Consider the following 23,115-nt stretch of genomic DNA (forward strand, 5'->3'; position numbering starts at 1 on the left):
AAATAATATACACATACAATGCTAAACCTTTCACAATGTTCACAGCTTACAGATTTTTATTCAGTGAGATTAGCATTTTTATCTGTCATTATAATCATGTACGGTTCCCAGAGATTGGTAAATTCCCTTTGTTTGCCCCGTAGAGTGTATTTTATATAGTTTTATTTATGTTTTGCAGGTGGCACTAGGGCTCAATGGTTAGCACTGTCGCCTCGCAGCAAGATGGTCCTGGGTTCGATCCCCAGGTGGAGCGGTCCGGGTCCTTTCTGTGTGGAGTTTGGGTTCGGGTCCTTACTGTAGGGAGAGTGGTAGCCTAGTGGGTAGAGCTTTGGGCTATCAACCGGAAGATTGGCGGTTCAAATCCAGACTCTGCTATGCAGCCACTGTTGGGTCCTTAGTGTAGGGACAGTGGTAGCCTAGTGGGTAGAGGTTTGGGCTATAAACTGGAAGATTGGCGGTTCAAAAATGGACTCTCCTATGCAGCCACTGTTGGGTCCTTGAGCAAGGCCCTTAATCCTGTCTGCTCTATGATGGCTGACCCTGCGCTCTGACCCCGGCTTTTCAAACAAGCTGGGATATGCAAAGAAAGAATTTCATTGTACTGTACACCTGTATATGTATATATGACAAATACAGGATATCTTATCTTAATGTTCTCCCCGTGTGACATGCAAGTGAGGTGAATTGGGGATACAAAATTGTCCATGACTGTGTTTGATGTTAAACTGGTGAATCTTGTGTCATGAATGTAAACAAAGTGTGTAACACATGACGCTAAAATCCTAATAAATGAATAAATATTGATATTTTGCATGTTATGTAGGTGCAGCAGTACTGCGCAGTGTGATGAGTGTCATTACGCAGTTTGAACTCTGGGAGGCAGAAGTGAGCTGGAGGAGCAGCAGCTGCAGTAAATGAAAAAAGACTTCTGTAGTTCGCTATGGGAGTTAGCAGTGTTTGGATCACTCATAGTGTTTTGATTTTTTGAATGTAATTTACTATCAAATGAATGAATGAATTAGACGGGAATGAAGTAAAGTAAATCTGATATTAAGGTGAAGCATTTATTTTTCTTTTCATATTTATGATGTATAATGTTTACCATGCTATCGGAATCAGTAGCCTGCTAGCTTAGCTAAACCAACAGTGGAATGGAGTAGAGAGCATGCTAACTACATTCATATGAGCTAATTATGTTAACTGTTGTATTAATTATTTATAAACATATTGTAAAGGGAGAACATAATATACATGACATTTGGTGGACTACCAGGCTCCTATCTTCTGTGAAGCGTTTCATTACGACATGCGTGTATTACTGTTCAGTCTTTAAACTATCAGGCAGATAGAAGAAAGAAAGGTTATTGACCCTTGCTTGACCGGATCAGCTGTTGGGATAAAAATGACCGCTTTATATCTTAATGTAACCCCATTGTATAGGGTGATTTCAGTATGGGAGAACCTGAATGAACTTTAATCAGGTTGGTGAGGTGGCATGAGCTGAGCTCTTGGATGTTGACTTGATTTTCTGGTTCTGTAGCACTGGTGGATTTTCTGGTTAGTAGTGGTGTTTACATACTTTCAGCCTTGTGAATTGGATAATTATGTATGTGCAGGTTAATTGTTTTTAATGTTTATTAATCGAGTGTCAGATCTGTATAGATCTTAGCAGCACTGGGTAAAAAGATGCAGGTACAAGACGGGATTTAAACTCACAACCACATGTTCCTATAGCTGATTTTGTGTAGATTTACTTAGGGGGAAGAGAAGTGGTTGGGTTGTCTGTAAACGTGGTATACAGTACTAAGCTTTTGTTTGACCAAAATGTGGCGCAGTAATTATCCTCCCCACCCTGCTGTCTTCTACTGTGCTTTTGTTTGTTTGTTTATTAGGATTTTAACGTCATGTTTTACACTTTGTTTACATTCATGACAGGAACGGTAGTTACTCATTACACAAGATTTATTTGTTCACACAAGGTTATATCAAACACAGTCATGGACAATTTAGTGTCTCCAATTCACCTCACTTGCACATCTTTGGACTGTGGGAGGAAACCCACACAGACATGGGGAGAACATGCAAACTCCACACAGAAAGGACCCGGACCGCCCCACCTGGGGATCGAACCCAGGACCTTCTTGCTGTGAGGCGACAGTACTACCCACTTAGCCACCGTGCCGCCCCTCTGCTGTGCTTTAAATTGTTACATTATAAAATGTGTTGAATTGCAGTATATGCTGCAACTCTTTGTTTGGTTGTATTAACAGTGCTGTTTCTTTTAAGATCTGTTGTTGCTATTTTAGTTTACATACACACACACTCCTGCCAAGAAAAATGGGCCAAACCCAAAATTCCTTTCAACTGGAAGCACAACATATCATTAGTCAAAAAATAGCAAAAAGTAAGAAAATGCTCTCGTGAGAGGTGTGCCACTATTTATTCGTCATTGCTTGTTGCTGTAGTGAACTGTTGAGGGGGAAAGCTGTAATCAATTCCCTTAGTCCTCTTGTATGCGCAGGTATTTATTTGTTTATTAGGATTTTAACGTCATGTTTTACACACTTTGGTTACATCTATGACACAAACCGTAGTTACTTGTTACACAAGATTCATCAGTTCACAAGTCCAATGTCAGATACAGTCTTGGACAATTTTGTTTTTAAGCCACTGTGCCGCTCTATGCACAGATAAATGCATGAAAACTATTTAAATGTTATTATATAAAACTCAAACCAGCACAAGCCCAAGTTTTCAAATGTTTTAAAATGTTGGCTTTTTATTTGTTTTATTTTAATTTGTATCAGTACTGATTATGTGGCTCTGCTGACAGGTATTATTGGAGCTGGCACAGCGGGCAGAACTTACATTTACATTTTCGGCATTTAGCAGACGCTCTTATCCAGAGCGACTTACAGAAGTGCTTCCATAGTAAACATTTCATTACTCTAGTCTAAGTAAACAACAGTCCAAGAACACAAATCTGCTAAAACCTGTTAGAACCAAAGTGTGAGTAAGAGTGTTAGTAAGTACAGTGTATCACAAAAGTGAGTACACCCCTCACATTTCTGCAGATATTTAAGTATATCTTTTCATGGGACAACACTGACAAAATGACACTTTGACACAATGAAAAGTAGTCTGTGTGCAGCTTATATAACAGTGTAAATTTATTCTTCCCTCAAAATAACTCAATATACAGCCATTAATGTCTAAACCACCGGCAACAAAAGTGAGTACACCCCTAAGAGACTACACCCCTAAATGTCCAAATTGAGCACTGCTTGTCATTTTCCCTCCAAAATGTCATGTGACTCGTTAGTGTTACTAGGTCTCAGGTGTGCATAGGGAGCAGGTGTGTTCAATTTAGTAGTACAGCTCTCACACTCTCTCATACTGGTCACTAAAAGTTCCAACATGGCACCTCATGGCAAAGAACTCTCTGAGGATCTTAAAAGATGAATTGTTGCGCTACATGAAGATGGCCAAGGCTACAAGAAGATTGCCAACACCCTGAAACTGAGTTGCAGCACAGTGACCAAGATCATCCAGCGTTTTAAAAGAGCAGGGTCCACTCAGAACAGACCTCGCGTTGGTCGTCCAAAGAAGCTAAATGCACGTGCTCAGCGTCACATCCAACTGCTGTCTTTGAAAGATAGGCGCAGGAGTGCTGTCAGCATTGCTGCAGAGATTGAAAAGGTGGGGGGTCAGCCTGTCAGTGCTCAGACCATACGCCGCACACTACATCAAATTGGTCTGCATGGCTGTCACCCCAGAAGGAAGCCTCTTCTGAAGTCTCTACACAAGAAAGCTCGCAAACAGTTTGCTGAAGACATGTCAACAAAGGACATGGATTACTGGAACCATGTCCTATGGTCTGATGAGACCAAGATTAATTTGTTTGGTTCAGATGGTCTCAAGCATGTGTGGCGGCAATCAGGTGAGGAGTACAAAGATAAGTGTGTCATGCCTACAGTCAAGCATGGTGGTGGGAATGCCATGGTCTGGGGCTGCATGAGTGCAGCAGGTGTTGGGGAGTTACATTTCATTGAGGGACACATGAACTCCAATATGTACTGTGAAATACTGAAGCAGAGCATGATCCCCTCCCTCCGGAAACTGGGTCGCAGGGCAGTGTTCCAGCATGATAATGACCCCAAACACACCTCTAAGACGACCACTGCTTTATTGAAGAGGCTGAGGGTAAAGGTGATGGACTGGCCAAGCATGTTTCCAGACCTAAACCAAATAGAACATCTTTGGGGCATCCTCAAGCGGAAGCTGGAGGAGCGCAAAGTCTCGAATATCCGCCGGCTCCGTGATGTCGTCATGGAGGAGTGGAAAAGCATTCCAGTGGCAACCTGTGAAGCTCTGGTAAACTCCATGCCCAGGAGAGTTAAGGCAGTTCTGGGAAATAATGGTGGCCACACAAAATATTGACACTTCAGGAACTTTCACTAAGGGGTGTACTCACTTTTGTTGCCGGTGGTTTAGACATTAATGGCTGTATATTGAGTTATTTTGAGGGAAGAATAAATTTACACTGTTATATAAGCTGCACACAGACTACTTTTCATTGTGTCAAAGTGTCATTTTGTCAGTGTTGTCCCATGAAAAGATATACTTAAATATCTGCAAAAATGTGAGGGGTGTACTCACTTTTGTGATACACTGTAAGTAAGTACAAGTCAGCTTAAGTGCTTAGTAAAGAGGTGAGTTTTTAATCGTTTTTTGAAAGACAGCAAGAGACTCGGATGTTCGGACAGACAGAGGAAGTTCATTTCACCATTTGGAATGAACTTGTCAAAGTTAGCGATAACAAAGCCCACTGATAAGGGACAACTTTACTGTTATTGCAAATTGGTCTTTTGTTAAATTCCTCTAGTTGGGCCTTCTGAATATCAATAGCTGGACCATCGTACAGCACAGCGTTCTTTCTTGTGACAACAGAGAGCGAAAAAGTGTTGTTTAATTTAATCATTCACATTACATTAAATAAGCAGGTATGAAGGATTTGTTGCTGAGATTTGTAAATGTTGATTTTAAATTTAAGAGTAGACTTAATACAATTAGAACTGATTATTATATTACTCACTCACTCACTTCCTTAACAGCTTATCCAATTAGGGCCGCGCGGGGGGGTGCTGGAGCCTATCCCAGCCCTTCAATGGGCGCAAGGCACACAGTAACACCCTGGACGGGGCGCCAGTCCATCGTAGGGCAGACACACACACATACACACACCTATTCACCTATAGGGCAATTCAGTGTCTCTGGATGTTTTTGGACTGTGGGAGGAAACCGGAGCTCCCCGCCTGGGGATCAAACCCAGAACCGTCTTGCTGTGAGGCGACAGTGCTTCCCACTGAGCCACCTTGCTGCCCATTATTAGATTATTATATGTAAATTACTTTGAGAATAACTCTGAGGGCAGTTCTGCTGTGATATATACTAGTATAAAGATGCATGTATAAATATTCTAAATTCAACCTTGCTGTTGCCTTAAGCTTATAAGCTTTGTATTTCAGTATATAAATCCTCTGTTGGTTACAGTGTGTTTAGATGGAATCATGAGTATACTCAGTATTTGTAGTGCATATTAGAATACTAGCTGTGTTTACAGTATGGATAATATGGGGTGTGTCTGGTGCTTCTTCTGTCTCTTGCTGAGAAGTAGGTGGGGCGGGGGCACAGATTTTTTCGACAGAAGAAGCCCCGCCCACCGTGCGCTTTGTGTGAAGTTGGCTCCTCCCCCTCCTGTTCTCTTTTCAATGGTAGACCAGAACAGAGAAAGCAGAGAGGCAAAGACCGTAGTGTTTAATTAACTGATTGAAGAAAGGAAGGAAATGTTGGGGGGACAGGAACCAAGAAGCCCACATGTGAGTCAGCTGCCATTTTTTTTTATTTTATTCACCCATTTTTCTCTGTGTTTTCTCTCTCCCCCACTGTAGTGAACCTACTCACACCAAGATCTTGTGATGCTTCTGAAGGACTCCTCCTTTATGTGTGTGTGTGTGTGTGTGTGTGTGTGTGTTTAGGGAAGGGGGCTAGAAGGGGTTTAGGTCTTATGATTCAGTGTGGATGCTACTGCTGTATGATGCTTTATGCCATCATCTGAACTGTCTACATTTACATCTATTTAGCTAGAGGTGTACACTGGTTAGCAATGGGATTAGCAGCCATAATGAAGTGTTACATTGCCATGGTAACTGACTGCTTCATGTGACTGTGCTCCACGTTATAGGCTTAATTCTGGTACTCTCGTATTTGCAATTTCATTTCTGGCATTTTCATGAACGGCATTATTCATGTTGTCTTGGCTCCAGAGAGCGCTTTGTTCTAATGTCTGCATACCTTCCAAAACAGGCAGAATGTGGTTGATTGCCTGTGATTACTCAGATTTAAGTGAGCGAGTGTGTATGTGTGGATTTAGATGAGTAAATCTCCTGTTGCGCTCCTACACTGTGGAAATAATAAAAAAAAGATCCTGGAAACACTGTTAACTATAAATGCATGGCAGGTATAAAGTAAATGAATGACATGTTGGATGGATACATACAATAGGAATTTTAATACATGAGTGGCCAGCGTGTGAAAGACTAACACTTATGTCCCGCACAACACATGGCTGATGTGTGTTTAAAGGCAGGCTGGACAGACGATTTGACAGATGATCGGTTTATTAGTATGTGGAAGTTTGAATGGTTAAACAAGTGGTTTGACAGACGAACAGACAGTCTTATTACGTAGGTGTTCATGTGTAGTTCCGTCTTTGAATGACTAGATTAATAGATGTTCTTTTTTAAAGAGATGGTTGTTTCATTTGCATTGATTGTTGAACTTTTGTTCTGTTCAGAAGTGTTTTTTTTTCATTCTGAATTCCAGTTTTTCAAGCTCTACTCAACTTTAAAAGTACTTATCTGGAATGTGGATTGTAAGCGTAATAAAAGATCAGAACTGGTATGGTGGGTTTCACTGTAGAAAGTTGTAATGCAGGTTCTGATTTTCTGTCTCACACCAAAGACAAGTAGGATATCTGTATCCTGCTATTACACAGTATAGTTACACATTAACCACATTTGAAGCAACACCATGTGTCCTCGCTGGTGGAAGCCGTCCTGGAATCCTATTTTCCACAGAAGGGTGTGTCGTCAAGCTAGCTTATAATTATTACGTCATTTCAACTATGTGACTTCACACAGTGACCTCAGTAATTTACAGAAAGATCTAAATTTGATCTTCCTGAAAGTATCATTCAGAGTCCCTTTATATCGGTAGGATGACATTTATTTGATCCATCAGTTTGGCACAGAGGAGCTTATTTGGGCTCAGTCAACCACTTCAGTGTTGATTTTCCTCGCCTTAAGCAAATGTGACATTACGACCGAGCGTTTAACCAAACACTCATTTGAGACTTTGTACATACGGCTTTGCATGCGGATCTGAGGTGTTTCCATAGTATTAATTTAATACATGATGTATTGTCAAAAGTAAGTGAACCAGACATTAGCATCAAATCCAAACCCTAGGCCAATAATATGAAGTTTCCCTTTTTGCTGATCTACCAGTTTTTACTTATTGAAAAAGATAATTGAGTTTGGGTGCTGGTGTGAGCTGATAAGGTCTGGCTTACAGTCATCATTTCAATTTATTAGTGGGACCGGGATGAGCACAAGGCATTGGTAAGTGCCAGTCAGGTTTTTTAGCACATGCTAGCCCAGACTCTTTTTTTTTTTCTCATTTGTATTAATGCACACTGCTGCAGGCCACTGACCTGAGAAGGGCTGTACCTTAAAAACACCCCCTTCAAAAAATGTGTGTGTTTGCCAATCGCTTTTAATCACCTGCCTGAGATGGGTTCACACAGGGGTCAGTATTGCGAATGGAGCACCACGCGACAATCTCCATTATCCCCAGCAGAGGCTGTAATTGCAGCAGTGATGAGGAATCCCTCCAGCCCCCTCACAGGCAAATATTAGCCAATAGTGTTTGCAGCAAATATTAGACAATCATATTTGCGCCTAGGAGTCCACCGTCTGGTAGCAGAGGTGAGGTTCTAACTAGCGAGCTTGAGATCTCAGCACTGGTGAGCCTCGACACTTTCAAGGAAGTGGTTTTTGTTTTCAGATATTATTCTGTAAGCCATAAAACAACACAGACTGTCAGAGAAGAAAGGCTTAATGAACTCCGACATACATGATGCTAATTAACGCTTTCTGTTGTGTTTGTAAATCAGGAGCTGTATTATCTGCAGATGCAGCGGTCATCAGGGCCGAAGATGGAACATGAGAATGGAGAGATGGAGAGAAGCAAGCGTAGGCTGAAAGTGTGCGTGGCAACATGTAACCGAGCCGATTACTCCAAACTGGCTCCCATTATGTTTGGCCTGAAGGCTCATCCCGAACTGTTTGAGCTGGATGTGGTGGTGCTCGGCTCACATCTCATCGACGATTACGGGTATGTCACTAAAGCACACTGAACTCATGTACAGTGTATCACAAAAGTGAGTACACCCCTCACATTTCTGCAAATATTTCATTATATCTTTTCATGGGACAACACTATAGACATGAAACTTGGATATAACTTAGAGTAGTCAGTGTACAGCTTGTATAGCAGTGTAGATTTACTGTCTTCTGAAAATAACTCAACACACAGCCATTAATGTCTAAATAGCTGGCAACATAAGTGAGTACACCCCACAGTGAACATGTCCTAATTGTGCCCAAATGTGTCGTTGTCTCTTCCTGGTGTCATGTGTCAAGGTCCCAGGTGTAAATGGGGAGCAGGGCTGTTAAATTTGGTGTTTTGGGTACAATTCTCTCATACTGGCCACTGGATATTCAACATGGCACCTCATGGCAAAGAACTCTCTGAGGATGTGAGAAATAGAATTGTTGCTCTTCACAAAGATGGCCTAGGCTATAAGAAGATTGCTAACACCCTGAAACTGAGCTACAACATGGTGGCCAAGGTCATACAGCGATTTTCCAGGACAGGTTCCACTCGGAACAGGCTTCACCAGGGTCGACCAAAGAAGTTGAGTCCACGTGTTCGGCGTCATATTCAGAGGTTGGCTTTAAAAAATAGACACATGAGTGCTGCCAGCATTGCTGCAGAGGTTGAAGACGTGGGAGGTCAGCCTGTCAGTGCTCAGACCATACGCCGCACACTGCATCAACTCGGTCTGCATGGTCGTCATCCCAGAAGGAAGCTGACGCACAAGAAAGCCCGCAAACAGTTTGCTGAAGACAAGCAGTCCAAGAACATGGATTACTGAAATGCCCTGTCGTCTGACGAGACCAAGATAAACTTTTTTGGCTCAGATGGTGTCCAGCATGTGTGGCGGCGCCCTGGTGAGAAGTACCAAGACATCTGTATCTTGCCTACAGTCAAGCATGGTGGTGGTAGCATCATGGTCTTGGGCTGCATGAGTGTTGCTGGCACTGGGGAGCTGCAGTTCATTGAGGGAAACATGAATTCCAACATGTACTGTGACATTCTGAAACAGAGCATGATCCCCTCCCTTCGAAAACTGGGCCTCATGGCAGTTTTCCAACAGGATAACGACCCCAAACACAACCTCCAAGATGACAACTGCCTTGCTGAGGAAGCTGAAGGTAAAGGTGATGGACTAAACCCAATTGAGCACCTGTGGTGCATCCTTAAGTGGAAGGTGGAGGAGTTCAAGGTGTCTAACATCCACCAGCTCCGTGATGTCATCATGGAGGAGTGGAAGAGGATTCCAGTAGCAACCTGTGCAGCTCTGGTGAATTCCATGCCCAGGAGGGTTAAGGCAGTGCTGGATAATAATGGTGGTCACACAAAATATTGACACTTTGGGCACAATTTGGACATGTTCACTGTGGGGTGTACTCACTTATGTTGCCAGCCATTTAGACATTAATGGCTGTGTGTTGAGTTATTTTCAGAAGACAGTACATCTACACTGCTATACAAGTTGTACACTGACTACTCTAAGTTATATCCAAGTTTTATTTCTATAGTGTTGTCCCATGAAAAGATATAATGAAATATTTGCAGAAATGTGAGGGGTGTACTTACTTTTGTGATACACTGTAAATGAAACTTGTGCTTTGTAAAATGGTGTGTTATCAGCAATGTCAATGTGAAAAGTTAGTAATTGGGTTACTAGCTGTGGAGTAAAACATGAATCCAATCGGTCAGTTAAAGAACAGTCTGTCAGTGGCTTGCAGACCGGTGGCACTAGTTAACTCATAGCTCCTTGACAATACTAATGATTCAGTCCTAGGTAAGACATTAAGCCAGTTATGTCTGATGGACGACTTTAGTCATCTCTGTATTCTTTGTTCACAGTGAGACACGGTTGTGAAAACACAATCCCAACAAAACCTGATCCACCAGTTTAGTGACGCATAAAAACCGTTGTTAGCAGTTTGCACGTCACAGCAGAGTGGACTGCTTTCAAACTAAACTTAAAAATGACATAACATAGGTCTGAAGTTTTATCTGATATCCACAATATTGTATGGTATGAATATTGCCAGAAATGGCCATTGACAAGGAAATAGGAATTCATAGAGTATTTGTGAAAAACTTTTTACTGTTTTCGTATCGTGTTAGCCTACATAGCAACTGTACTATAACATACGCTGTTTATAGAGCCAAACGGAGGTCAGGGTATTCTGCCGAAACATTATCCATATGGTTGCCAGGAGTCAGAATCATCTTAGCAACACCTAATACTTAATAACAATGATAAAACATACAGTACTGTGATGTGTGAGCTCATGTGGCATGATGGTAACAGCAGTGCCTGAGTTCCAGGAGCTCGAACCCTGAACTGGGCTCTCAAATATGGAGATGCATTAGCATGGTTACACCTTTAACTACAGATTTTTGGTTATTATAAACTTTTTTATGTATAAAGACCACGTCCTCTTCATAGAAACGTTATATCCGTACAGAGATAACTGCCATAGGCTAACTACAATGCTGGAAGCCTATGCTAACTTTGCTGGAATTGCAAACAATTAAACAAATTAAATGAGCTCTCGGAAAGAAACTTGTTCCTCTGTAGAGGACTAACTGTATCATAAATGGTCCTTTTGACTGCTCCCGGTATGAGTCGCCACAGCAGATCATTCTTCCATGTATGTGATTTGGAAAAGGTGACTGACTCAACCCTCCTTTTTATCCGGACTTGGGACCGGCACTAGGGGTGTGCAGATATGAAAGCCCCCCCTTTGATTTGCGTTCTCTATTTCAAAAGATTTTTTCACAGTTAATGTTTTTCCCCAAATTTAGTTACATTGCTGCTATTTTAAACAAGCTTCCAATTTTTGATCTTAATGCTGGCACAAGCTTTGGATGAATTAAATACAAGCCCTGTGTTAATAAATGGATCTCTCCCTTTATTTCTTTCTCTTTGTCAAGTAATACCTACCGAATGATCGAGCAGGACGAGTTCAACATCAGCTCCAGACTGCACACCATCGTACGAGGCGAGGACGAAGCTGCGATGGTCGAATCTCTCGGCCTGGCTCTGGTCAAGCTGCCTGATGTTCTCCATCGCCTGGCACCGCACATCCTGCTGGTCCACGGCGACCGCTTCGACGCCCTGGCCGTAGCCACGTCTGCCGCGCTGATGAACGTACGCATCCTCCACATAGAGGGCGGCGAGGTGAGCGGAACCATCGACGACTCCATCCGCCATGCTATCACCAAACTGGCACACTACCATGCCGTGTGCACCCACGCAGCTCAGAGGCACCTGCTCGCCATGTGTGAAGACCACAGTCGCATCCTACTGGCCGGATGCCCTTCCTACGACAGCCTGCTAAACGTGCATAAGTGTGACGACTACACAGACATCATCAAGGCCTGGCTTGGTTAGTATCAACGCAGCTGTGATGTTGCAGAAGGATGGAGGTTGTGCTTATTTTTTGGTAGTTTGCAAAAAATAAGCAATACGTCTACCAATCTACAACTAGATTGGTAGATGAAGGTAAAAATGGTTAAATTAAATAAACAGGAATAAACAGGACTGAAAATGTGCAGGTAACAAATTTGTTACAGTAGTTTGTGTGTTGTTGTTTTTTTTTATAAATATTTCTTGGTGTTTTTCATGGAAGATTGGAATGTGTGTGTTAGGAGTTTTACAGCACTTAGTAATTGATAAAAGTTTGAGATATTTAAGACTTTAGTATTTAGTTACAGTAATTTACCTGTTTGTCACATGACAAGTTCTATGTTGAATATTTTCTGTGTTTTAATGTTTTTATGGTAAATGTGAGACTCCAGCAGTTACAGCACTTTGTCCGTGTGTTAGGGTTTTATGGTAGTTTTATGGTTTTACTACACTCAAAATGTATGGTGTGTATTCCAGGTGACGGGGTGAAGGAACATGACTACATTGTGGCTTTGCAACATCCTGTAACTACAGACATTAAAAACTCTATAAAGATTTATGATCTGATGCTGGACGCTCTTATCTCCTTTAATAAGAAAACTCTTATTCTATTTCCTAACGTCGATGCTGGTATGTATACACATGTACACACACATCATATACACACAACCGTCTCTGTTTCCATCTGTTTAATGTTTTCTTCCTTCTTTTCTGCATGTAGGCAGTAAGGAGATGGTGCGGGTGATGAGGAAAAAGGGTATCGAGCAGCACCATAATTTTCGGGCTGTTAAACACATCCCCTTTAATCAGTTCATCCAGCTGGTGGCTCATGCCGGCTGCATGATGGGAAACAGCAGCTGTGGAGTAAGAGAGGCTGGCGCATTCGGGACGCCCGTCATTAACCTGGGCTCGCGCCAAACAGGCCGTGAAACAGGTAACCTACGCCCTACTGAGTGCACTCTGGTACCCTGAGTTGCTTATGGCCCACACAGGCTTTTTTTGATGACCCATTTCTGGCCATTAATTAAAATGATGCTCTGTTATTCACTTCCATTAAAGAGATTCAGCAATTCAGTCATCAACTAAAACATTGTAATGCAGCCCGTAATGTCCATTTTTAAATAGATTCTCTAATTCTCTTAAACCCTCATTTAACTGACAAAAGTATAAAGAAAAGATTTCGGCTTCATGTTGTAAATGTAAACATACACTATATGGACAAGTATTGTGACACTCCTTCTAATTATTAAATTCATGTGTTTGTCACAACGATTACTAGGTGTAATAAGGAAGTTATTTGCATCCAACTTTCAGCAACTGGGAAGCAATACGGCATTCCCTTTCCTGTTCCCGCATGACTGTGCCCCTGTGCACAAAGCAGGCTTTATAAAATCATGAAGAAAAGTTCGGTTTAAACAAACTTCAGCGGCCTTCACAGAGCCCTGACCTCAGCCCAGCTTTGGGATGAACTGGAACTTCAGTTGAGGCTTTTTTGACCAACATCAGTGCCCGGCCGTACAAATCAGCTTTCTAGGAAGAGTGGCCATTGCAATAGCTAAAGGACCACAAAGAGTTTGCACAATATTAATACCAGTTGTTTTTTTAAATGTTATGACCAACAACCTTAGTTCAGGTGTCCAAATACGTTTGGCCATTTAATGTATTTTGAATCTAATGCCTCCAACACACTCAAATAAGTTGGGATGTGGCAAAATAAGAGTGAAACGTTTATAAAATATTTAATTTACACTTTTGACACATCCCACAATAAGCAGGTGAATTGGTAACAGGTGAGGGAATCATGATTGGTTTAACAGGGTCGTGTTCACCACCTTGTTTCCAATTGCATATCTAAAGCTGTGTGCATGGTGCAGTTTAGAAGCTTTATACCTTTACCTGGGTTTTGTTTATATAAATGATTTAGAAGACTGCAGGACTTTTTGGCCATGAGCGGTTTTTTTATTTAGTCCCTGCTTAAATGTAAACAGAGGTGGCTCCTACCTGCTCGGTGACGTTATTAACTTGCCATCTGCTCATGTGAACATCTGATTAGCTATCTTTCTCCATCATAGCTAGCTTTCAAGTATTGCTCAATAAAGCACAGTGTTGGCCCGTCTCTTTATACTAAGAGCTAATCTTGGTCACTTAAACACCATCAACAGCAGCCTTGTCTTTCATTCAGTAACATGAGGCACAACTCCTTGGTGATTCCAACATGGGTTCCAGCTTAAAGACTTATGATGGACACGCTCTGTTCGCTGTATTTCTGTATTGGTGCCTTTGGTTCGGTTTTGACAGCAGAGCTGACATAAGTTTTGTTGTGTACAGGTGAGAACGTGCTACACGTGAGAGATGCAGATGAACAGAATAAGATCCTACATGCCCTGGAGCTGCAGTTCGGAAAACGATACCCCTGGTACGACTCGCCTCCTTCTGTTCAGTTAAAATCATTTAAATAATTAATTGGCTAATTAATGTACGGCTCTGTTCACTAGCTAGCTCTTTACCTAGCAAACTACAATGATAGCTTGTCATTGTGTGTCTAGCCACTTTGTATATAAGCATAATCAAGCACTATTCTGTGTTTTTAGTTCTAAGATTTACGGTGATGGTAACGCTGTGCAGCGGATCCTGAAGTTCCTGCAGCAGATTGATCTGGATGAGCCGGTGCAGAAGACGTTCAGTTTTCCGACAGTGAGAGAGGACAGTGGCTCTCAGGACATCGACCACATCCTGGAGACTCAGAGCGCACTGGCTATCGACCTTGGTGGCACAAATCTACGTGTTGGCATTGTCACCATGCAGGTACACTTGCTCTATACTACAAACTAAAGATGCAAAAAGTGTGTGTGCCACTGGAGGACGCAAGTGCATTTTAGGTTTGCCACAACCCATTACTCTGCAACCGTCTATTCAGTACTCACTATTACCACTATCCTTTACCCACTTCCCATTAGATAGAGAGATACTTTATTGATCCCTCCCTATATATATATATATATATATATATATATATATATATATATATATATATATATATATACAGTGTATCACAAAAGTGAGTACACCCCTCACATTTCTGCAAATATTTTATTATATCTTTTCATGGGACAACACTATAGACATGAAACTTGGATATAACTTAGAGTAGTCAGTGTACAACTTGTATAGCAGTGTAGATTTACTGTCTTCTGAAAATAACTCAACACACAGCCATTAATGTCTAAATAGCTGGCAACATAAGTGAGTACACCCCACAGTGAACATGTCCAAATTGTGCCCAAAGTGTCAATATTTTGTGTGACCACCATTATTATCCAGCACTGCCTTAACCCTCCTGGGCATGGAATTCACCAGAGCTGCACAGGTTGCTACTGGAATCCTCTTCCACTCCTCCATGATGACATCACGGAGCTGGTGGATGTTAGACACCTTGAACTCCTCCACCTTCCACTTGAGGATGCGCCACAGGTGCTCAATTGGGTTTAGTCCATCACCTTTACCTTCAGCTTCCTCAGCAAGGCAGTTGTCATCTTGGAGGTTGTGTTTGGGGTCGTTATCCTGTTGGAAAACTGCCATGAGGCCCAGTTTTCGAAGGGAGGGGATCATGCTCTGTTTCAGAATGTCACAGTACATGTTGGAATTCATGTTTCCCTCAATGAACCGCAGCTCCCCAGTGCCAGCAACACTCATGCAGCCCAAGACCATGATGCTACCACCACCATGCTTGACTGTAGGCAAGATACAGTTGTCTTGGTACTTCTCACCAGGGCGCCGCCACACATGCTGGACACCATCTGAGCCAAACAAGTTTATGTTGGTCTCGTCAGACCACAGGGCATTCCAGTAATCCATGTTCTTGGACTGCTTGTCTTCAGCAAACTGTTTGCGGGCTTTCTTGTGCGTCAGCTTCCTTCTGGGATGACGACCATGCAGACCGAGTTGATGCAGTGAGCGGCGTATGGTCTGAGCACTGACAGGCTGACCTCCCACGTCTTCAACCTCTGCAGCAATGCTGGCAGCACTCATGTGTCTATTTTTTAAAGCCAACCTCTGGATATAACGCCGAACACATGGACTCAACTTCTTTGGTCGACCCTGGCGAAGCCTGTTCCGAGTGGAACCTGTCCTGGAAAACCGCTGTATGACCTTGGCCACCATGCTGTAGCTCAGTTTCAGGGTGTTAGCAATCTTCTTATAGCCCAGGCCATCTTTGTGGAGAGCAACAATTCTATTTCTCACATCCTCAGAGAGTTCTTTGCCATGAGGTGCCATGTTGAATATCCAGTGGCCAGTATGAGAGAATTGTACCCAAAACACCAAATTTAACAGCCCTGCTCCCCATTCACACCTGGGACCTTGACACATGACACCAGGGAGGGACAACGACACATTTGGGCACAATTTGGACATGTTCACTGTGGGGTGTACTCACTTATGTTGCCAGCTATTTAGACATTAATGGCTGTGTGTTGAGTTATTTTCAGAAGACAGTAAATCTACACTGCTATACAAGTTGTACACTGACTACTCTAAGTTATATCCAAGTTTCATGTCTATAGTGTTGTCCCATGAAAAGATATAATGAAATATTTGCAGAAATGTGAGGGGTGTACTCACTTTTGTGATACACTGTATATATACACTCTATCCACTATCTATCCTACTATTTTCTACACATTTAAGAAATTTAGCAGGCACTTTCAACCAAAGTGTTGAGTGTTTAGGGCCTTGCTTAAGGGTCCAACCATGAATTGTCTTCTGGTCAGTAGTCTAATACATTAACCACTGGGCTGACACTGCCCTAACAACGGTATAAAAAACGGGTAATGTAGCGAACATGGCAGTGATGATGAACATGAACACAGTGAGCAGAATCAGTTCATATAGAAACTAGAGTCTGTAGCAAACACAAAGTACAAATAGATGTAGATATGCAGTCGATATCTTAAAGCCATAAAACCATTTAACTTTGAACCATGGCTTTGTAATTCCGTATTAGTGCTAATGATTACAGAATTGCTATATGCTTGATGTTATACAGTACATCTATGAGTAATGGGTGTGGCAAAACCAGCTGTCCATATAGTGTACATAGTTTAAATTAAAGTAAACCCAAAGTTTCTGTAACTTCAACATTACACTAATTAGGGTGGGTCTACAGTTAGAGGTCTGATTACCCTTCCCGCTGTGTTACATCCTGGATGTGTTTGTTTAGTGTGTTTGCAATATGAGTGTGTATAGAGAGTGTGTACGAGTAACTAGGGCTGTCGCGCTAACCGCAATTTTGAAATATCGCGGTATAGACCAGCCAACCGCAGGGCATGCCAAGCAACCGCAACACCGCGGTGTTCACGTTTTTTCTTTCTTTCTTCAATTTTTTTTTGTTTATATTGTTGCAGGGTCCATCTTGTTTTACGCTTACATTCGGGCGTAATAAATGTTAAATGAATTCATAATGAAAATGAGCTAGGAGCGTCATTTTCCCGCAACCTGTTCTCATGCGTTGCTGCTGAGTGTCAGGCTTTGTGTTTTAAAATGTAAACAATCGCAACAGGAATTATAGGCAAGTTTATTAATGATCAAATTGAGTTCACACTCAATAAATACTTGTAATTTAGACTATATTCAAACAGCCTTGGTGAACTAAAACACTTAATGACGGTTAATATGGCAGTGCAGCCTGCAAATATTCTCTTTCTGGTCTTGCTGGAATGATTTAAATGTATTTTTTCGTTGCATAAAAATGTATTGAAACGAATAATAACTTGAAATGTAGTATATATTGTTATGTTAATTATACCTACTAAATAGATAGTTTGTCGCATTGTAAAGTCGCATGCAGGTACAGTACACGTGTATTAGTGTAACGAGCCCCATCAGAGAGAGTTTTAGTACCGAGGGGAACATCGCTACCCCACTCAGATTCTCTCTAAACCACATCAGATGAACGTGTTGGTTCTTCTAGCGCGCATAATAACGCAGGTTTAAACTCTTACAGACTTTATTATATTTCTTTTTTACCATATTTTGATTAGATGTGTATTTACAATATTTAGCCTAAACACTTTTTTTTTTTTCGTTTCACAGTGTATATCTAGCCTAGGAGCTAAATTTAAACCTTTTTTTAATAGAGAAAAGACGCGCATCCCTGCTCTGTTCTGTATTTAACATTAAACACGCATTTCATTGGTCTTAAAGCTGTCTCATCTTTGTCATTATAAAGCAATAATATACCGAATCATAGCCTAACAATAAAGCTTGTTTATATAGCTCTAAAATGCAGATTAATTAAGTAATTTTCAAAAACAAAAAAAAATGGCAATATTACCGCATACCGCGATATTGAGACAGGTTGAATATCGCAAGGGGAAATTCTTTCACCGCGACAGCCCTACGAGTAACCAAGTAGGTTCTGAGTGTGTTTGCTCATCCTGAGGGTCTATTACAGGGGAAGATCAAGAAGAAGTACAGCCAGCCCAACCCCAAAACCTACGAGGAGCGCATGGAGCTCATACTAAGCATGTGCAAAAGGGCCATGGTAGATGCCGTTGACCTTAACTGCAGAATTCTGGGAGTTGGTATGTCTATTTGATGTCTAGGAGACTGATTCTAATGCTAATGTGGCTACAAAAGGAAACCATTTGAGATCAATTAGCCTGATGACAAAATGCAAAGCGGTGGCTCCTTATTTTAAGGCATTTTAAATTTATCCATTCATTACCCTGCATTATCTATTCATTTAAACAATAAACTAAAAGTTTAATTGTCTAGCCAATTAATCCCTATTTTCATTTAATCATTACTTTATTCATTAATTCATTCATTTATTCATTTATCTGAGTATCTGTGTACCTACCTATCCATTTATCCATCTCTAATCAGTATCCATCCATGTTCGTTTGTGCTTCTGTATTTTTTCCTGTAGGGGTGAGTACAGGTGGCAGGGTGAACCCTCGTGATGGGTTGATATTGGACTCCACTAAGCTGATAAACGAGTGGAGCTGCATCAATCTGCGCTCGCCCATCTCCAACGCCCTTCATCTACCCGTCTGGGTCGATAATGATGGAAACTGTGCTGCTCTCGCCGAGAAAAAGTTTGGCCACTGCAAAGGAGTAGAAAACTTTGTTACTGTGATCACAGGAACTGGTAAGAATGAATCAACACACACCTGTGAATTTACCTTCATGAATACCTAAAGGATATAACCACCCCTTACCTTCTAGCAAGTTTATTTTGGCCACATCTAGTAGTTAAATATTGAAACTAGATCAGGACGTCATTTTTGTATGATCCCACCTTTCAGTCAAGTTCTTCAAAGGTGTATTCTGCTAGAGCTACTCTAGTTAACTGTAAGTGTTGGCATTGTGAAGTGAAAATGTACAGTAGCAACAAAAGCTCAGCTCCACAAAGGAGCTTTGTGACTCACAAAGTCAAGCTTGAGAGGTATAAAGCACATTACCATGGGTTTCTGAAGCAGTGATGAATCTCACTTTACTGTCTGACAATTAAGTATGTGTTTCATCACCCAGTTTTGTGGTCAAATTCAATTATTCATTAGGACAGTGGAGGCACCCAGGTTAAGGAACTGGACTAGAAATTAGAGGGTTGCTGGTTAAAATCCCACCACTGCCAAGTTGCCACTGTTAAGCCCCTGAGTTAGGGATAAAAGCATATGCTAAATGCTGTATTTGGTTGCCTTGCAGAAAGTGGAAGAACTCAGTTTTAGTTAGTTGTGCACTACCACAAACTGTCTGGACACAAGGGTTTTAATGATACAATCACCAAAAGCCTACAGTACATTTATAAAAGCTTTGTAAAAAAAATTTGGATGAATGTTCAGTCACAGAAATCTTTCATGTAAACTCTAGGTCATTGCATTTTAAGGCATAATGCAGTATAATTATCTGCTGCTACTTTACGGTCCTTCCCTAGTCATAGAGAAATAACTGTTATGCGTGTCCTGTGCTTAATGCTATGCCGTGTCGTATGTGTGCAGGCATCGGTGGCGGAATAGTCCAGCACGGAGAGCTGATTCATGGCAGTACGTTCTGCGCTGCCGAGCTTGGACACATCATGGTGTCTCTGGACGGACCGGAGTGCTCGTGCGGAAGTCATGGCTGCGTTGAGGCCTACGCATCAGGATTAGCGCTACAGAGAGAGGCAAAGAGACTGCATGATGGTAAGAACAGGTGCTACATACATAGTAGAAAAATAAATTAATAAAATTTATTTCTAACAGTATTTAATTGATGTTGAGTGTAGAAGACTTGCTGCTGGTGGAAGGAATGAGTGTGAATAATAAGGAACAAGTGAACGCATCACACCTTATCACTGCTGCTCGCCTTGGAAACAGTAAAGCAGAAGCAGTGCTCCGAACAGGTGAGAAAAACAAACACACACACACACACGTATTTCCATGAACTTATCTGGAGTTTTTCCGTGGTTTTCCACCACATTCCTAGACTAGAACAATGCAGGGTGAAATTAAAAAGTCCTTTTACCCTGTCTTGCTTTTTCCCTCATTAACATGTAGTTTCTCATAAGTCAGGAATGTCACTTGGAGTAACTTAAAAGTAATGTCTGGCTCAAAGATCATATAAAACCTTTTTTTCAAAGGTTGGAGAGAAAATCTAGAAGGAAAGTGTTGAAAATGTGATACAGTTGGGTGTTTTCCTGGACAATGACCCAAAAACCACATCAGAACTGGTTTTGTAATGGCTTAACAAGGCTAGCATTACGCTTTTAAAATAGCCTTTTAAAAGTCATATTGAGAATATGTATTGAAAAGTCAATATTTAATCTAGTTTATTCCTGTTGGTGTACACTGTAGCTCAAAAGAATAAGAAGTTACATTTTTAAAGATCTTCACAATCAAAACCTCTTTACTTCAATAATAATATTCTCCTTCTTCTTCCACAGCTGGTACATCCCTTGGTGTTGGCATTGTGAACATCCTCCACACAGTTAACCCGTCCCATGTGATCCTCTCTGGTATTCTTGCTCAGCACTATGAAAGTACTGTTAAAAACGTCATCAGCCAGCGCGCCCTCTCTTCCACCAGAGATGTAAAGGTTCTCGTCTCTGACCTAGACAGTCCTGCCCTGCTGGGAGCTGCCAGCATGGTACTCGACTACACCACACGCCGCACCTACTGAGATACCTGGAGCCAGTCGAAGGCCATGTTTTTGATCTCAAAGCTGTTCCCTTTTTTCTTTTTTAATTTTGGCCTTTACCTGCCTTTACTAAAATTCTGAGGGTGCGAGGTTCTCCGTTCATAAATATGGATTTTTTTCTTCTTAAAAAAAAAAACAGCTAATCAGTGTTAGGCTATGAAGCTCTGAGCAATCAGACCATGTATGTAGGGTCCAGAAGGTCAAAAGCTCATGGGCAAATTCTCAAAAAACATTTAGAAGGACGTCTAATTGTTTCTTAGAGCTACCAGAGACTCTTGATTAGCTACAAGGTTTTAAGTATTAATGTCTCTTTTCAATTTTATTAGCCCTACGTACTTAAGTACCTCTTTTTTTCTCTTTATAAAGCATGCTTTCTCTCAGACATAAAACGTCACTACCCATCCGTTTCAAGTCTTGAAGTGTCTACATTTAATTTAGGTCTGAAAATGCCTCTCTTCAGTTCTTCAAGTCTTGAGGTGGCTCTCATCCGGTTTGCCAAATCTTTGGAGTGTTTATCACAATTGATTCTAAGACTTATGGCAAATTAAACAAGATGTTCACAAACCAGTCATTTAGGCAATAACAGTTAGGCAACAATCAGGCAATACTCTGAATCAGTCAAATTCCACACATCAAGAAGGTTAAATCGGAAGGCTTGTCTTTTTTTTTTTTTACATGTAATTCTGTTTTTTATATTCTATACTTTTTCGCTTTTTTCATTGTTTTCCTTTTTAAATATTTATTTAGAATTAATTCATTGTTATTAGTTATTTTTGGCTGGCCATGTTGGTGCCTTTAAGAAGTATTCGGGATCAAATCTTGTGAATGGGAATTTTTTTTTGTGTTAATCCACTGTAGAAATTCATACGATCATAATGGCATATGAAGGTGTTTGTTTATGAAGGTGGATTGCAATTGGTGAGCATGCACTAACTGATGCTGTGTGCCATGCTATGTGATACTGTAGGAAAAAGTCTTCATAGTTAATATAAATATTATATAAATCAAGGGCTTGCAATATTAATTTTTTTATATTTATATATAATCCTATACTTATTACAGATGGACAATTTAATTATTAGCTTTAGTTTTTGTAGTATCGTCTTCTGTTTTAATGTGCCCTTGTCAAGCTCTTTTCTTCATTGTTTAGTTTCCTTCGCCATCTTACAGTCTTTTCCGTTACATTATGTATTGAAGTGAAGTCTGTTGAATGTCTAATAAGCAAGGAAACTAGCTCAAACATTACTATCAGAATTTAGCTGCAAAGCTTTAATGAAGACTTTAAGGAGAATGCAATAAAATAGTGTCAACTAGTAGGTCCTGGTTAACAAGATTGTATCTGAGTAGCCAATTAAAAAGTTGATTGAAACATCACTATTAACCTTTTTATTCTTTTGTATGATTTATTAATTAGCAGAAATTACAGACATAATTATTTAAAATTTAATATTGCCCAATGTGATAGCTTATTAAAAGATAATTTGATTTGAAATTATCTTACATAGCCTATAAAGGCCAAATGTTCAAAGTCTTACAGACGAATTCAACTCAAGAGCCTGTTAATAGCATGTTTACTGTTCTCATTACCCAATTTGTTCACACAACTTCACTTGTTGCTAGTAAACTAAGCTTTTTAACAGTGTTTCTATACACTATGTGTAGAAACCAGAATGGCACAAAGCGTATACATTTCATAGCATAATAGTTTTGTACATTTTGTCAAAGTCTCACATCACAAGTAAACAGAAGGGTGAGTGGTGATGTTACATTAATTAGCTTCTAATTTGCTGTTCTGTTGGTCAACTTGAGCCCTGCTCACATCAGATCAAAACCTGATTGGTTGTCCTGTTTTGTCTGCAGTTTTCTATCATTGTTGGTAATGTTCTGCTATTGAAGTAAGACTGAATGTGTCATTTTTACCAATAAAATAATATGCTTTTAATATTCAGTTGTTTGTGTTAATTAAAAAAAACAGTGAAAACACCCCCTGGCAACCAACCATCCTAAAAGCAATTGTATACTGTTACACAAAGATAACACTCTGG

The 23,115-nt window shown here is 40.8% G+C and overlaps 1 protein-coding gene across 2 annotated transcripts; it reads left to right on the forward strand.

The window, feature by feature from the left end:
• Positions 1 to 949: 949 nt before the first annotated feature.
• Positions 950 to 23,012, forward strand: gne (glucosamine (UDP-N-acetyl)-2-epimerase/N-acetylmannosamine kinase). 2 transcript variants are annotated; one of them, XM_063008774.1, is made up of 12 exons: positions 950 to 1,055; positions 8,237 to 8,457; positions 11,419 to 11,873; positions 12,371 to 12,523; positions 12,615 to 12,827; positions 14,222 to 14,309; positions 14,485 to 14,698; positions 18,345 to 18,474; positions 18,822 to 19,043; positions 19,894 to 20,076; positions 20,160 to 20,276; positions 20,817 to 23,012. In XM_063008774.1, exons 2-12 carry the CDS (start codon positions 8,255 to 8,257, stop codon positions 21,050 to 21,052), a joined length of 2,214 nt encoding a protein of 737 aa, XP_062864844.1. In that variant the 5' UTR covers positions 950 to 1,055; positions 8,237 to 8,254; the 3' UTR covers positions 21,053 to 23,012. The 2 variants fall into 2 exon arrangements, with proteins under 2 accessions (XP_062864844.1, XP_062864843.1); XM_063008773.1 differs by lacking the exon at positions 950 to 1,055 and adding an exon at positions 5,832 to 5,879.
• The last annotated feature ends 103 nt before the right edge of the window (positions 23,013 to 23,115 follow it).

Source organism: Trichomycterus rosablanca, chromosome 14 (genome assembly GCF_030014385.1).
Source record: "Trichomycterus rosablanca isolate fTriRos1 chromosome 14, fTriRos1.hap1, whole genome shotgun sequence".
Lineage (NCBI taxonomy): Eukaryota > Metazoa > Chordata > Actinopteri > Siluriformes > Trichomycteridae > Trichomycterus > Trichomycterus rosablanca.